General features: G+C 39.6%; 1 protein-coding gene across 1 annotated transcript; it reads right to left on the bottom strand.

Annotated features, from left to right (window-relative positions):
- Positions 1-10: 10 nt before the first annotated feature.
- Positions 11-16,075, bottom strand: ston1 (stonin 1). Its single transcript, XM_067609834.1, has 11 exons — positions 15,884-16,075; positions 8,812-10,739; positions 8,468-8,670; positions 4,079-4,180; positions 3,800-3,923; positions 3,361-3,410; positions 2,643-2,736; positions 1,994-2,532; positions 595-834; positions 283-372; positions 11-191 (listed from the first exon to the last, which is right to left on the bottom strand). Exons 2-11 carry the CDS (start codon positions 10,664-10,666, stop codon positions 84-86), a joined length of 3,405 nt encoding a protein of 1,134 aa, XP_067465935.1. The 5' UTR covers positions 10,667-10,739; positions 15,884-16,075; the 3' UTR covers positions 11-83.
- Positions 16,076-16,952: the final 877 nt, after the last annotated feature.

The raw sequence follows: 16,952 nt of genomic DNA, 5'->3' as shown, positions 1-16,952 counted from the left end.
CATTTACTGATTGTTTTCCCTTTTAAATTATTGTTTCCTCTTTCAACAGGATTATCTGATCTGTCCAGGAGAACTAAAGCTCATTACCACTCTGCCTCCCCAACAGCTTTAGAGAACACGTAGTCTCTTCCGCCATAACACATCACTCCATCTTTCAAATGGAACTTCCAGCGGTTCTTACTACGGTGAATCTGCAATGAAGAAAAAAATGTACAATATTGTTTCATATACAGTTTTGTTGAGAGGCAGATAATGGCCAGCAAAGAAGCAAAATGTTCTTACTTTGTCATACTGGCAAACAATTATATTGTCTGTGTCAAAGAGATCTGGGATGTCTTGTTCAATCACATCATCACCTGAGTTCAAAGGATCCTGTATAACAGAAAGTGGGTTGTGGGAAAACATCCATCAGAAACTGTTAAAACATGCAATCACGTTCATGCTGTTGATAAAATATACATGCTGCTTCCAAAAAGTGCCTCCCCTGTAGGAGAGGAAGCAGAGTTCAACTACAGTTTTCTTTTTAAGGACTTTAATGGTAAAAAAAATAAATTGCAACTCATGAAAATGTATGTTACTCTCACTGTCTCTTACCTCCTCCTCTACATCAGCGAGCTCATTGGCTCCTTCGCTGTCACTGCTGGAGGAGATGCTGTTACCGCCACTGCTTCCGTCTCCTTCCTGCAGGGCCTTTATGGCCTCTGCGTTGATTATACCCAGAAAGTCATTCTCTTCCAGAGGAACTCGCTCTTCCTCCTCGATGTCAGAGTCGTCTGCGGGACCATCCAGCTGAACGATGTCCGACAGTTCACTGTAGTTATAGTCCAGGTCCAGCTTAGGAGAATGAGAATCAGCTTTATTGGCATAGTGTGTTTACACATTTAAGGAATTTCTTTTAATGTACTTACACAAAATAACAACAATCTTCAGAAATGAAATGAAACCCTTTCTGTGGATTGTAAAGAGGATACAAATAATACAAAGAAGTGAAGAGTGCCGAGATAAATATTAAATGGTAAAAAAAAGTAACATGTTACTTTATATACATATAGTACTATAGGCGGTTATGAACACTATATAGAGCCTGTTCAAATACACAGTAATGAGTGAAATGTATTGCACATTTTGTATTTTAAACTAAAGAGAGATCATGCCATGGTATATAATAGTTGTGATAATCAGTAAATGGAAGTTTGCAAATAACTGCTATAATAACAATACTATTCTTTGAGTAATTTGAGATTGCTCACCTGATAGCACAGCAGTCTCAGGCATTTGAGTAATTCATGTGATTCATTTGTTATCAACAAACTTTAACTTGAGAAAGCTTAATATTAATGCTGAACTTATCATAAATGGAAAAATTCAGTTGAATTGAAAGGTGAACTAACTATACTAACAATTTAGTATTACACTTCCACAAGGTGTGAGAACTCGTGAGATAAAAAGAAGAATAGTATGATCAAAGTCATTGCAGCCTAGGCAGATATACAGAGATATCCTGACTGGTATTAAGATAGGCTCTGTATCCAGATAGAGGGAAACCAATGTTAAGATGTTAAATCTGTATGCTATCAGATCGGCTGCATCTGGAGGTGGTCTGGCTCAGATTGTGATCAGATCTCAGTGGGGAGTTAATGCAACCTGTACAGTCTGACCAAAGAGATCTCAGTCAACTCTGCCTCATCCTGCTGAGTGAGACAGGCAAAAAGGTACCAACATGGCAAAGAAAAGATAAGTAGAGCCCAAGTAGCGGCAACACTTCCCATGACCTGTGCTGCACTATGTTTAATTAACACGAGAAAACTTATATAAGCATATCTTAATAATTTTCCTCAGACTTAAGTCATCATACAACTGTTTTCATAGGGTGAGTTGTACTCCTCATGATGAGTAAACTGTGTATAAAATCTGTGGAGTGCCCCTTTAACAACCCATTCCTATCTCTGTTACCAGTATTTCCTTAAAAAGGCAGATATTCTCTTCAAATTACCCCAAGAATGGCGTCGGACTGGCTGTCAGTCTTCGCGGGAGCAAGATTTCTCGCCCTTATGGCTTTTTCTCTCTCCTCCTCGATCACCTCTTTGAGGATGTCATCTATGTCTCTGGTCTTTAATTGAGTCGTCTGTGTCAAAGCCTCCTCAGTGCTGATCTGGAAGTCTAATAACTGACTGCAGGGCGAGGAGGTCATACTGAGGTTTACGGGCTCTGTACTTGGCTCATCCTCTTCCGTTGTGACGTCTGGCTCTGGAGAGGGGGCTGCCTGAGGTGGCAAGGTCTTGGCAACAGGAACTTGTGGCTGCAGGGGAAGGCTGCTTTCCTGACTGGGGGGTAAAGTGGTGTTTGGCTGTGGCGGCTGAGTGACAGAAGCAGCTGGCACAGATGATGGCCCCAACTCCTGAGGACGAGCGGCATTGGGTGGGACTGTAGCTGACTGAGGGTCCGGAGCTCCCTGTGTGGGTTGGGATAAAGGTTCCTGACCTGCCAGGGCCTGAGTGACCACCACAGGGACGTTGACCTTGTAAAGTTGACCTTAGTGAGACAAAAGGGAAGAGTGACTTGTGTATTTTTTTTTTTACCTATTAGTCTAGTTTAAAAATTAAAATATATTTCGGCCCATTACAGGTGAAGTCATTGTGTACCAGAAGCTGTTTGCAGGGTGACTCCAGCTGGTATCTGCACAGGGTAGGATAACCCAGCAGGGAGAGAGAAAGTAGCGAGTGTCTCCGAGTTGTTCTGCAATTTAACATTATGTGCAAAAAGAAAATTCAGCATTTTTTTTTTTTACAGTATACTGTAAAAAATAGTGGGCTAATCAAATATTTATGCAGATTCTTGTCTTAATGATGTTTATCTTTTATTAATGTGTTGACAGAATTGTATTTGGAATATTGTTTGGACCTAATGTTTGTATTTGATCATGTAAAGTTTTATATAATTGTGATAATTAAGTCTATTAACTAACTACTCAACAGTGCAATACTGACTTTTTAAAAATGCATTCGTGACCATAAAGGAATAATTCAGCAGACATTTTGGGAAATACGCTTATTTGCTTTCTTATCAAAAGTTAGAAGATAGCTTAGTTTAGCATAAAGACTGAAAAAAACAAACAAAATCAGCACCTCTAAAGCTCACTAATTAACATGTTAAATCTGCACAAAAAACCCAAGTGTAAAATGATATCTTGTGGTTTCAGGGCAGTTATGTGTCGGACTATTTCTTGGCGGGGTGAAACTGAGGGGTTATCAATCGTCTAACTATCAGCAAGAAAGCAAATAAACATATTTTCTAAAATGTTGAACTATCTCTTTAAGGTAAACTGGTCAGAGAGGTGATGCAAATCTTGATGACACTTGCCTTGACTGGGAAACTGCGGATATTCTGACTTGCGGGGATCACAACTGAGGCTGGGAGCAGAAATAAGAAAAAGAAAAAAAGTAGGTTAAACAAAAACCAAAAAAAATGAGCCGTTCTGCCTCTGCATTACTTCAGTTATGGTAGTTAGCACCCTTTATGTACATATTCATACAATACATATCTAAATTGAGAGCTAATCCACTGTAACCTTACACACACTTGTATTTTTTCCCCCATGCAGGATACATTTAAAGTAACTGAACAATTTTTAAATTACAATCAGTGATAAGCTGCATGAACTAACTTCAGATCAGTTAAAATGTAATCCAAGGTTTACACTTATTCATTTGATAATGCTTTTGTCCAAAGCGAAGCACAAATGAGGTAGAAAGATGCTTGTTTGTTGAGAAGCAATTAGTTCCCATCTATAGCGTGTTACCTGTGAGTTCTTGATCAGCCTGACTGTAGTTGGCTGGAAGCTGCAGCACAAAGTTGGATGTGTTGATGTTGTTTTTCCTGAAGTCTTCCATTGCTCTTGACTGCATCATCTTTGACTCCCAAAGCTGCACAGCAGAGGACACAGCAGTCTGTCTTCCTGCTATGGCGTATACTTCCTCGCTAGATGATTTAACTTTGATGTAACTGACAACCGGAGTCAAACTGAGCAATTTATTTCTTTTTAAAAAACGAAGCAAGGATTATATAGAATATAACTCACATGTCTTAAATCGTCCAGGGCGCGATCTTCAAGCCCTTCATCCAAGAAGAGCTCCCTCATACTCTCAATCACATCATCAATTATAGACAAGTAGAGTTTGGCCTGTAATTATTCACAAAAACTGTAAATCTGCCGTGTTTAGTTTCATGAACCAAACTCCATTCAAATATCTGCTATATTTATGTGGTTTGTGGATGGCTGAGGTAGACTCCTGCATCTGCATGTGACTCGAGCCATTTTCTAAACTTATAAAACTCAATCTTCATTTTAGCAGACAGAACCTATAAAAAAAAGCTGTTTTTTTCTTGCTAAAATTTCATTACATCTTCAATCTCTCTCCACTGTGCATTTCTGTCAATTTAAGACTAACATTTCCAAGTTGAAAGCTAACTGAAACAAAATGTTTTATAATGAGACAAAAATGTATTTAATTATACTTTTTACACAGGGAGATATAGAAAGCCACATGCCCTAATTGACAGATTTTTGGACGAGATTTAGTTTGACACCATGACGAATGAAGCTCCACGCAGCTATTCCAAATAAATTGCTTTGCTGAAAGTGCCATTTACCTCTGAATATAAATTGTGCTTTCATGAGTGTATTTAGGCTACTTAATGGAAACACTTGAAGCAAACAGCCGCTTTGCTCACCACTGGGCCTGTGTTGGTCAGCATGATTCAAGGCAGAAATACCAGTGGACCGGTGATAATGGACTTCCATCAGCTTGAATAGCACGATACACGCAGTTAACAGCCACAAAGTCAAATTGTTTTGCCTGCAGCAGCTTGATGGAAAATGCACACACAGGTGATAGTAATCAAGCTCCACAGAGAGGAGTGATTGGAGCATGTTTACTTGGATGATGGTGAGGCAATGATGGTGATTCACTGCTTGGGAATATTTCCTGTCTTATTTCCATTCCCCTTATCTATTTAATTTATAAGATAAACTTAAAATACGGTTGGAATTGACAATATAATTTAATTTAATACAATTTCACTGTGAGAACTTTGGTAACTTGCTGACTGTGTAGACCAAACCACATCAATTCTATGATAACATTTGAATCTTCTTCATAACATTTGACCTCACCTCAGTTACTTTACTACAGCAATGAAGCTCACAAAATATACTCATTGTATGTATGAGTACACAAGTTATTTAACAGTTAGGTTAGTTATTAGGTACAAATTATATATTAAAAAAACAGTTAAGTGTTTAAGTGTTACGTTGGTTTAGTTGGTAAGTACAAACTCAACAGCCTATTGTTGGTTCATGTTTAGTTATTATTTGCAAAGATTCTCAATAAATTAGACTCTTGACAATTCTTTAACAGACAGAAAATAGTTTTCAGTGTGTAGTTTTGTGTACGAGCATATTGAGCAACCGTTCATTCTTTCTTTGAAACGGTTATGTAATTTGGTAGTGTACCAGAAATGTGCTTGTTGCAGAGCTTTTAAGAAACAACCTAATATGCTGACATGTAGCCTCACACACAAAACTACACACTGAAAACTAAGTATTTCCTGTCTGTTAAAAAATTGTTAAGTCTACTTTATTAAGAATTTTTGCAAACTAACAACTATGTATGAACCCAAATAAAAGAAGTTGGCACTCCCAACTAAACCAACTTAACTTTTTTCTGTTTTTTTTTTATATATAGTTTGCACCATCCTTTCTGTAAAATGTTCTATCAATGAACTGCTAAATACCTGCAAATTACTCAGAAAAACTTCCAGGAAATTAGTATAAAATTAAAAGACATGTACTGATGTGCTGATGTTACTTGCTTGTTGTGGTTGTCCAATCCCTCAAAGACTTCCATTCAACACAGAACTTTTCCACGTCTTCTTTTCTGCTTATTTTCAATAGAGAGGTTTCACTGCTGCACACTTTCTACAGCGCTGGGAGCCTTGTACAGTTTCTGATCCCATGAGTGTACAATACCAGGAGTTAAAAATATTTCACCCTTTACAAAACACTTCATTTTGAACTTGGTGCTCAATAGATTCATAGCAACAGCGGGAGCCATGACCCCTGCTTCCTCCGAGCATCTGTTAGGCGTTGTTGGCACCCTTTCAACATTGTAGGTTGAGTCCTCTGATGAGGATGAGAGTGTAGCAACATGAGATATTTCTGTGCATAATGCAGTTGCTGAGACCAACAGGTACCTGTCACTTCACTACAAAGCTACTCTGGGCTCAGATTGAAGATCTCCTATGAATTCTATGAAGGGAAGCAAAATTACAAGAAGATAAGAGTCTCCTTAGGCCCCTCTTGACCCATAATCATACAACAAGACAAGGTTTCTTTAGCACTCTACATGACCCAAAACCTGCAGGTTGAAGCTTTGCTCAGTCTCATCACCTTAAGAGATAGTGTGAAAAGTTATCTGCTAAAAATATATATAACAGCAGTCTTGTTGCATGTCAGCGATGTAGTCACCAAGAGGCAAATTCAATTCAGGGTGAGATACTTCACCCTTCTGTACTGTGTGCTATCAAACTATAACACAGTGTGCAGCACTTCTGAAAATCATTCCTTAAAAATGATAGTTTATTGAGTAGCAGCCTGTCAGCACTTACTGCTGTATATCTCAGTCTTCAAAAAAAAACTGCAATGATGGTAAAAATTGATTTGAGTTGTGCTGTTTTGACACTATAATTACAATATGTTACTGTGATGTGTGTATAGTTCTTCAGGTTTATGGGGATACAGCTGAGGCTTAGTGTGGGCCGTCATGTGCAGTTTTTTTTTTTTTTTAAAAGCATTTTGACACTACAGCATGGCTTTCAAGGCAAAAATAAAACTGCCTACATACAGGTGTGTTGTATAGTGCTGGCAGTTTGTGCATAGATATTGATTCTACATTTTTATTACATGACTGGTGATATTTTAGGGTTCATTGGTTTTACTGCAAACATCCAGTTTGACTGCTGTTGCTGCTGTTCGACTGTGGGAAACATTATTTTAAACAGAATCACATAATCATTATTCAGTAATTATGATGCATCCTGCAATTAAAGTGTTTTCATTTTACACTATACATGTGAAATATTAATAATCACCTTCTACATATGTGTATGTTTGTCGTCTGTGAAGAAGTAAGACAAGTCATTCAGGTTTAATTCAGCTTTTACTCTTGATGTACATAATATCCAGCATAAGCCAGGTACCGCATAAAAGTCATCATTGAAGGCCTTATTGTTCACTATGAAGTTTCACCATTTTTTGTTGTTTTTTTAAACTTATTCACGAACCAGAGGCAAAAAAAGATCAAATAATAAACATTTGATTTGCTTAAATAAAGTTACAGTCCTCCAGAATACAACCTTAGTATGAAGTCAAAGGTCAGCTCAAGGTAAGCAGCAAAAGTAATGAGTTGCATTTCATGCAGAAAAAAAAGATGATATCTCACTTTAAAGGCAGCTTTAATAATAAATTATATTGGGACCATATGTTGCACATTTTTGTTAGTTTCAAATAGTGTTTATAAACGCACTTTGTTTGGAAAAAGTAAGACTGTCTGCAGCTGCTTTTTGGAACAATGCACTTCTGGCACAACATATTTAATGGTCTGCTGGTTGTCTTGTGTTGCTTTGACAAACCACATTATCAAAGTGTTGTTTGCCAAACATCTATACTCTGCAGAATATTGAGATGCTTAGAGCACAACACCAAAATACTATCTTGGCACTAGCACAGATTTTACTACAAACATAGAGTCTTCAGAAATCTTGAAGCACAGTATGTGGAATTCAAATATTTACATAAACTCGTTTAAGTGTGCAACAAAGGGCCTAACTGCAAGCATGAATCGAAAATGTGCTTTTCTACAACACATTGAATACTGCTCATTACTCAGGTTGTTTATCTCATACAGCCCATTTGGCATACATATATTCAGGCTGCCAATCATTCTGGAGGGCAGTGCAGATGATGCAAATGCAAGCTTATATACAGTACTCATATAAACTGAAATTTTACAATTAAACTATTAAATGTAAAGTGCTAGGCAAAAGGACCGTGTTAAATTGTCTAAGAATTATTCAGTCTCAGTTAAGAATACAAAACCTCCATTGGAAATACTACCAGGCTACGTGTAATTAGATGAATTCGCCACCAGATATAAGCAGAAAGTCCCTCATCACCCTTGTTTTTTGTTCGTTTTTTTCTTCTTCTTCAAAGCTTCTTTAATCATCACTGTGTCATACAGCCAGATTGCCTCTGTGACTCCGTTTCAATCCATTTCTTCTCCACTTCCACCTAAAATAGACAGAATTACATTAGTTTTGCTAATAAATAAATCATGCTAAATCATAGCATCTACAGTAGGGGTCCTGCATGGATATTTCAAGGTATAAAGATGCAAAGGAAACATCTTACCTGACAATGATACCGTGTCCAACTGGTCACATGTTTCTGTGGCTGGATGTCATTCTTAGTGCCCAGTGACTTGACTCTGGTCTGTGACACAACTGCGCCCATTATTTCACATTCCATTGTGACAAAGGGGTACCAGTCATTCGGGATCTCCTGATCAGATCCCAGCTCTAGCTTGCAGGAAAATGAATGAGGATGATCAACAGCTGCAAAAGGGGAAAACAAAGGTTACTTGTAGTGTAGTTGGAGTGGCATACAACATATTGAACACATCCACAAGAAGCCAAGCTAATAATATGTAAGATAGTAGCGCTAGGCTAAATTTTAATCTCTCAAAAATGTGTTACCTGTATTCTTTGCGGGCAGCCTGTCAATCCTCCAGACAACGGCTGAATATACATTCTCATACTTGACGGTGCCGATTGAAACCTGCATGACAGGCTGCGAGTCTGCAGCGCTGATGGAGCCCAAGCAGGCATTTCTGTTCATGCGGGCCTTCAGTGACCTCTGTCGCAGTAAGGCCACCGTTTGTGTCACTTTGACCCAGTCGCCTGGTACCGGCACACGCACCACCACGTTCTCACAAAGCGGGTACGAGTCAGACACCCCCGTGGTGGAGAGGAAGGTTGCCGACATGTTAAGAAAGGCCTGGAGCTCCACGTAGGCACCTTGAACTGTGACCACGGCTTTGATCGAGAAGGGTATTTCTGTGCAACCCAAAAACATCGTCTTGTAGCGCATCAGCTCCACCCTACACGCATCAGGAGGGGAGAACTTAATCAGTCGAGACCTCTGAAACTCTGACTCGTTCACACATTTGTGAAAGTGGCAGTCTGTGATCTCCATACGCAGTTCACCGTCCTCCTCGGAGCCGTAGCTGGAGTTGAAGCGCAGCAGCCCGAGGTCGTTCAGGGCCAGAAAACAATCCCCTAGTCCGTTCAGAAATGCGAGACAGTGAATCTGTGTGAAGGCTGTCCGCTCCATGACTCCTCCAAACTTATCCAGTTGTATCCATATATGATCCGTGATCTGCAACGACAGCTCTTGCTCCTCGTAGTGCCGCCTCTGTTGGTGGGGCACGGACAGTTTGAAGATTTCCTCTTCCATGGAGACGACCAGATCCTCCATATCGTCGTGCACTGTGGAGCCAAACTTGAGCAGCTGCTCCGCCTCCGCCTCATGGTTAACCTCCAGCTTCGGGTGGTAGCGTTTCTTTTCTGTGTATGAGAAATGTTCCACCTTTACTGTGAGGACTTTGCGGGGCTCGCCATGGCTTTCCAGTTTGAGGTCTGAGAGCCTACATTGAGGGAGAAGTTGGAACTCTTTGAAAGGCTTCTCCAGCCCTTTCTCGTAGTACATCTGCAGCACGCCTCCCGCCAACAAGCGGAGATAGATGGGACCCCACTGTCTGGAGGACATGCGGTTCTTTTTTTCTGGAATCCTGAGCATTACGGACCAGCCGTCTCTCTTCTGGCTGCGAAACAACCCCCGAGGAACAAACTGAGATGAACCATCACTCAGAACCTCGTTTTTGCAACTTAGCCTCCTCTCCCCGTCTCTTTCAGTCCCTGCTTCCTGGTCCGTCTCTGTTCGTAGGCCTTCCAGTTTGTGGCAAACGTAGGAGAAGGAGTTCTGGAGGTGGTCGCGTGGAGGCTCACTGCCATCTTTGGTCCGAATAAAGAAACGTGGTAGGCTGTTGTCAGATTCTGAGTCTGAGGAGGAGCTGCCCACATCTGCGCTGTTTGTAGAGCCATCCCAGAAGGGATTAAAGTGTCCTGATCTCCCCTGGAAAGAAGGGAAAGGGCTTGGTCCATCTGAGGTTTGAGTCGGGGCCTCTGGCGCAGGGGAGGGAACAGAGGTGGTGGATGTGGTGGAGAAACTGTGGAAGAAGTTGTTCTTTTCCCTTGTGTTTGAGTGAAATGGGGATGAGCTGCTAGGAACCCCACTTACAGGAGTGCAAAAGGGCGTGTTACATGGTACACAGGAACTGCCACTAAGACTTGAGTGGCTTTGAGGGGATTCCAGGGAACTGTTGAGGCTCCAGGAAGTGTCTCTGATCGGAGGAAGCACTAATTTCAGACCATTGGGACGTGGTACCGATGCTTTGATAAGCCCTGGTGACTGCAGGGGTTTCTGAGGTGATGAGAGCGGTGTGTTGTCATCTTCAAATGTGACCCAGTTTGAGTGATTTGTAGAACACATAGCTGACCAGTGAGCGGTTCGAAACAACAGTTCCTCCTTTGTTAACTGTCCCCCACTTCAGAGGCCTTCTCTTCTGTAAGAAAACAAAAGTAGAAGAATTAGACAACACTGAAATAAAAGCCATTTCTTCAAAAGGTAAGTTTTTCAGATTTTCCAGAGGTAACAACATGATCTTGAACAGATCAGCTCTGATTTGCAAGAATAAGTCACTTTATCCTGTTGGTAGAAAAAACAGAGAGAACTCTTGGGGATATAAATATTGTAAAACATATTTCCTCAAAGTACTCCATTAAAGCTTAATGAGAGACTGACCTTGAAAACTTGGAACAAGTATATATTTCAACTCCACAGTTAACTAAGGCTTGTTTGATGTAAAGGCTGAAATAAGTGTTCTGCAGTTCACTGTCAGTGGAGCAGCAGGAGTTTTTCTCAGTGACACCACATATTAGAGGCTTATTGATTTCTTAGCTTTTCATACAAACATTTATTAACTGGACTGTCCTGTTGGACAATGTTTATAATGTATGTTCTTTAAGCTATAAAAATGTCAAATAAATCTCCCTGGAATCCTTTAATCGTCACATTCTTGTTTATCCTGATCTTGTCTTTGAACTTGCTGCAGTGATTTAACACAGATTGTAATTAACAACTTTACAAATGGGTCTGTCATATGTGAGAATTCCAATAAATGCTAGCTGATATGATTTGTCTTTATTTAGATAATTTAGCAAACAATAAAGAAAATGATACAGTGCTGGAGCCTTTATGGTCCTTTGTTGTCATTTCTAATGTAGGCTTGAAGTGGGGAGTATTAATATATTTATACATGGATGAGGCCAATATAACAGTACTGATTCTTCACTTATTGTTGATCTTAACCATAGTGAGATTTTGCGCTACAAATTATGACAAACTGACAGATCACAATCAGAGGATTGTGATATATTGTGATACTGAGGTGATATGTTTTTAGCCATGCTAACATCATGGCTCTATGGATGTTGGGCTGTCTGTCAGTCTGTCCACCACTCTGGTTCAGACTTATTTATCTCAACAATTATCAGATGGATTGTCAAATGGTGTGAAATTTTGTACAGATGCTCATGTCACTGCAAGGATGGATTGTAATAATGTTGGTAACCCCCTTAACTTTTCATTTAGCACCATCATCAGGTCAATAATTCAACAAAAAGTTTATCCAATACTTCAGTTTATGACTAAACTCCAGCCAAACATATAACAATCCCATCAGCCTCAGCTGTACTTTGTGTTCAGTGCTAAGCATGCTAACAGGTGAACATGGTAAACATACCTGTTAAACATCACCATGTTAGCGTTGTTATTGTGAGCATGTTAGCATTTAGCACTGCTGTGCTTAAGTAGAAGCTCCTTACTGCTACTGGAACTGAGTATTTAAGAAAGATAAAGGAAGCATTTCGGAGAAAAGAACACTTAAATGTTATTAAAAGGAATATAATTGCAAAAGTTTTGGAAATTCAAAGGTTTTGTACTGCAAATTAATGAGATAAAATGTTGCATTTTAGAGTAAATGTGCTTTGAGATGAAAATGAACTAAATGTTTTATAGCAAGCCTGCTCTAATGTTTGCCTGAGAAAGTTAACCATAATCCTGCCACATTAACCAGCATGAAGTCAGCTGTGAGAACCAGGTATAATGTGGCAAAGCAGCTGGCACTGCGTGAAGTTTCAAAAGGAACAAAGCTGTTTAAATCTTAAACGTGCTTTGTGAAGATCAATGTTCCATCCACTCTGGTTGTGCAGATTTTGTTTTTGAAGAAAACAGAGAAATTAAATATTAAAGAAGTGTGGGAAAGCTGCTAAACTACAGTGTTATTCAGGCTAATGAGCCGATGGGCAGAGAGTAAACATGTTGTAATCTTTATACAATCTTGCAGTTAATTTTCCTGCTAGTCAATCACGATCTATCGTTTGATGTTCTGGCAGCTCTGCTCTCAATAACATCAGGCCACAGAAAGCCACTTTCAAAATATGTTGAACCCTCGACTCCCCATAAAAATCTTGAAAAAAAAAACTGAAAGCAGAGAGCCTCAATTACAGCCTCTCTACTCCCTGCATGATCACAGCCATGACTTGCATGACGGAGACATCCAGTGGCAAGTTCCTCCCACTATAAATAAATAGGGAAGTGGGGGTTCTGATTTAGGGTGGTGGATTGACAAGTCTTCAGTCAAAAACTGGAGTAGATCTTTCTAATGAGAGGTTGTTTGCAACGGCATGCAGACATTTCCACGAGTTCCCTCCTTGCCTCTCCGTCTTACGGACTCCCTCAGTTTTTGGTTCAAAGAGACGGGCACAGAGAAGGATGAGTTCTCCACAGGGGGTTACTGACAGTGTTTCAGACTTATTCCCAGTCTGCCGTCTCTTCCTGGGCTCTCTCGCAGGCGGTACAGAAACGAGACACTGCTAAATCTACAGAGGACAAAAGAATACATTCCTCACATTCCTCTGGGACAAGCAGCTTTGCACACAGGAAATACCAGCACGCTGTATTCGTGTGAACTGACAGCAAATATTATCTTAATCTAATTTTGATCACATTTCAAATATGCACCAAATTAACAGGTCAGAAATGCTGGTTAGTCTGGTTAATATCGGTGTCAAACTTAACAAAACAGTGACAGAGGAAGTCTGAGAAGCAGAGAGGGTTAAAAAGGCTAATTACAGTAATTAGGTAGGTCATAAACATTTGAAACATGTCACTATTTTAACCTAATTTATGATCTCAATACTTGGGAGGTGAGAAAACGTCACAAGGTAATGCATCTATAATGTGATGCAAAAACAAGAACTATAATACTAAAGCACAAGTTTGCTCAAGTTTCTCTTACAAATGCTGTAAGTGCAGCGCTGCAATTAAGACAAAGAGCAGACTGCAGCATCTCAGGGTTTATCATCACTGACTATTACTATACTTATCATACATTATTACGGTTGCTGAACAAGGGGGAAGGTAAAATAACAAGCTCATACGAGAGAACTTGATGACTGAAGTCACTTAATCATTATATTTGGCTCAAACTAGGGATAATATGTTGCCAAATGGTAGCATTTAGAAAGAGGCTAGTCAGCATTTTGATGTGAGAGTCCTCATACCTACATGAGCTCCAAACAGACTGGATCATGTGTATTTAATGTGCCAAGTGGAACAAGTTAGAAAAATTATGAGAACTGAGTACAAACTCACACAAATTGTAATCCACAAAGAGGAACTTTGATCACATGCTGAAACTAAAAGATATGAGAAAACACGTTACAACTTTGCACTATGCCTAATATGATCTATCTTTATTACACTGTTTGTAACAGTAATTTACTTTCATTGTTTTATTAGAGGCCTTATATCTACCAACTGTACTTCCTGCATTGATAATGGAAGGGGGAAATCCTTAGATGACATGAACCTATTACAACAAGCTGCCTGAAAAATGATGACTGAGAGGAAACTAAAAAAAAAAGCAAAAAAAAAGCTGAATATGTTTTTTTAAAACCATGAACTTTAACTTAGGAGACAGATGCTTCCTGATGACAGAAGATGGGTTCCTGATTGATTCTCTGGATATTTCCTGGACACTTGCACTGTGGAGTGCTATGTTTTTCTTGGAAAAACATATATAAATAACATAAGAGACTACCCCTATTTAGTTTGACAGGAGTAGACTCCTGATGTGACCACAACGACTATGTAATCTGGTGCAGAGCTGAAATGTGATGACCCATTTCCAGCGGCAACATGAGCTCTGTCAAACAGAGCACAAGAGAAAGTTTGGGTACTGCTGGGTTTTTCCCCCGTACACATTCAAAACACAGAATAAATAAAAATTACACTACTGGTTATTTGTTTCTTAAAGATCTCCTCCACACATGTATTAAGACATACAAAAATATTCTGCTTGACATGTGTGTCTGGTTTTTGCAGAAAAAAAAGTATGATTTCCATGTTAAAATCCTTAACAAGACATCTCCTCCTTCACCCTCATTAAAAATTCCATAAATATGCAAATATTTTTCATTTCACACGTTTAGCTGTTTGACACAAGATGTCTCCTACTTCACTGTAAAGTTCATTCTCAGTGTATGTGCACTGGAGGCTTCTAGTTTCCATATCGCAACTCGTGTAAGTTGAACATTGGACCAGGATTTGCTTCCAAACCAGTTGTGATGTCACAAATCCCGCTCGTAGGCTCACCCCCTGAAAGTGGATTTTCAATGTGCTCAGAGGAACTTTCCACTTTCAGCAGATGAATGTGAAAACAGCCTTCTAGTGTCAAACTCTGCACACACGTCACTCTGCACAGTGAAGCTCAAACATCAAACTGAAGTAACAAGAAGAAAAACACATTTTTGAGTGAAGGAGGACTTTAAACTCCAGATCAAACATGCAATGCTGGAAAAAGATCCAGTGAGAATGAATAGGAGACATTTGTGTCCACTATAGCAAACTTTTCCACTGTGACGCTGCTATCAGTTTGCTCAATTATTAGTTAATTGTTAATCATTATGACTCACTTACAGATTGACTAATACATAGAGAACATATTTTTATATGTATCCTTAACCTATTACAGACCCAGTATCTGCTTTAAAAATGGACCAAAATGTCAAAATTACACTCATTCAAAATACAGACATATTAACAGATTTATGTTGAAGAAGCTTGAAACATAAAAATGTCCATATTTCAACTTAATGGCGTCAACATGAGCGGATTCATCTGATCCTGTTTAAAAGCTTCTTGAAACATTGTTACAACACATTCCTGCAGCGCGGGGTCAGTAAACGCGCCAGACAAAAACACGAGTTAGCTTACCGGTAAACAACATAATCTTTTTTTCGCCCATAGCAACTCGGACTGGAGAGAGAAAACAGTACAAGCATGCTGTCATCCACAACAGAGCCAGGCCCGTGTCCCGGGACACAGAGGCCCACCTCTGGGCTCAGTTCTGCGCCATTGTTTTGATGCGAAGTCCGGAGTAAAGTTGTCACTCTGCGTTACTTTTGTCTGACTCCACTTTGCACACGTTTCACATGCGCCATACACTCACAACAACATCACAGTCAGCATTTATTAAGGGAAGAGCGGACCAAAACTGTTTTAGGTCGTTTCTAACCTGAACTATCACAGCTCTCTTTACAAAAAAAAAAGACGTGAATGCAACCAAATGTTGTAAATACTCACAATTTCGCAGCGGTTTGCTCACCAACTCAGGTCATGACTTTTGTTTTGATGGACGCGTCTGAACGCTGATGTCGGCCGGTTTTCCTCAAAATGGCAGAGTGTAAATCCAGAGAGTTTTAACAGCGCGGCGGGCGCTTCCCCTCCCGAGTTCACTCAGACTGTCCTCCTCCAGCGGGACATTGCAGGAATGAACTGCGCTGCGCTGCATTCACGACCGTAGGAAATATCGCTACCACGGAGATGGGTGCACTTAAACGTCGCAAGTAGTAGCGTTAGATTACAGTGGATACACAGCACACGCACTCCACTAGTGTAAATTAAGATGATCAGCATAGTGGTTACATTCAGCCGACTGTAAGTAGACAATGGAAATATAATTCAATTAAAAAAGCCCATGTTGTGTGAATGCTATTATGCTGAATTTAATCCATTTCAGGGTACGCAGGGAGCATTTCAGAGGGAAACTGAGCTAACACTGTACATTACATGTAACAACTTCGAATTTTGCCTACTGTCAAAGAGTCACCATTTTACGACTTCAAGGATGGACTTTAATGAAAATGTGAACCACAGTCCGTACAAGAGATGTCACGATTTAAAAAAAATAATAAGAATGTATTTTTAAGAATTTACTTCAAACTCTGTTCTCGTTTTGCAATACATAAGTATATGATAGACCATTTCAAGCAGGGTATTTTGGTCACCGTGCTGCTTGAATCTTAAAAAGAGACAAAAAACAACCAAAAATATGTTTTGTGACGTCAGTTTTGTCCATGTCACCAGCCGAAAGCTCTTGAATGCACAGACGAAAAAACTTTCAAGTGATCTTTACTGTTTTTTTTTTTACTCCTTCGACCTCTGAAGCAGTGTACCAAGGAGCACATAAAAGCAACATGAATTCAGCTAGAATGACATAACACGTTTTCCTTGCAAAACAAAGTGACGGCATCAAACAGTAATCCTCCAGTTCTCATATGTCCAGTTAAATGGTGCTGCCTCATTTCCCAGTGGTCAGGGTGTGTTACATGCTGGGTTTTTTTTTTTTTTTTTTTTTTTATTACAGGCAATT

The sequence above is a fragment of the Thunnus thynnus genome, chromosome 14 (genome assembly GCF_963924715.1).
Source record: "Thunnus thynnus chromosome 14, fThuThy2.1, whole genome shotgun sequence".
In the NCBI taxonomy this organism is placed as follows: Eukaryota; Metazoa; Chordata; class Actinopteri; order Scombriformes; family Scombridae; genus Thunnus; species Thunnus thynnus.
Note: the sequence above shows the minus strand (reverse complement) of the source record. Positions and strands in the feature narration are given on the sequence as shown.

Excerpts from the sequence above, each read along its gene's own strand:
- ston1 (XM_067609834.1), bottom strand. The coding sequence starts at position 10,666 with ATGTGTTCTACAAATCACTCAAACTGGGTCACATTTGAAGATGACAAC. Across the intron at positions 4,181-8,467 it reads GGACACGGTATCATTGTCAG|GCCAAACTCTACTTGTCTAT; the intron begins GTAAGATGTTTC and ends GAATAATTACAG. Across the intron at positions 835-1,993 it reads AGTCCGACGCCATTCTTGGG|CTGGACCTGGACTATAACTA; the intron begins GTAATTTGAAGA and ends CATTCTCCTAAG.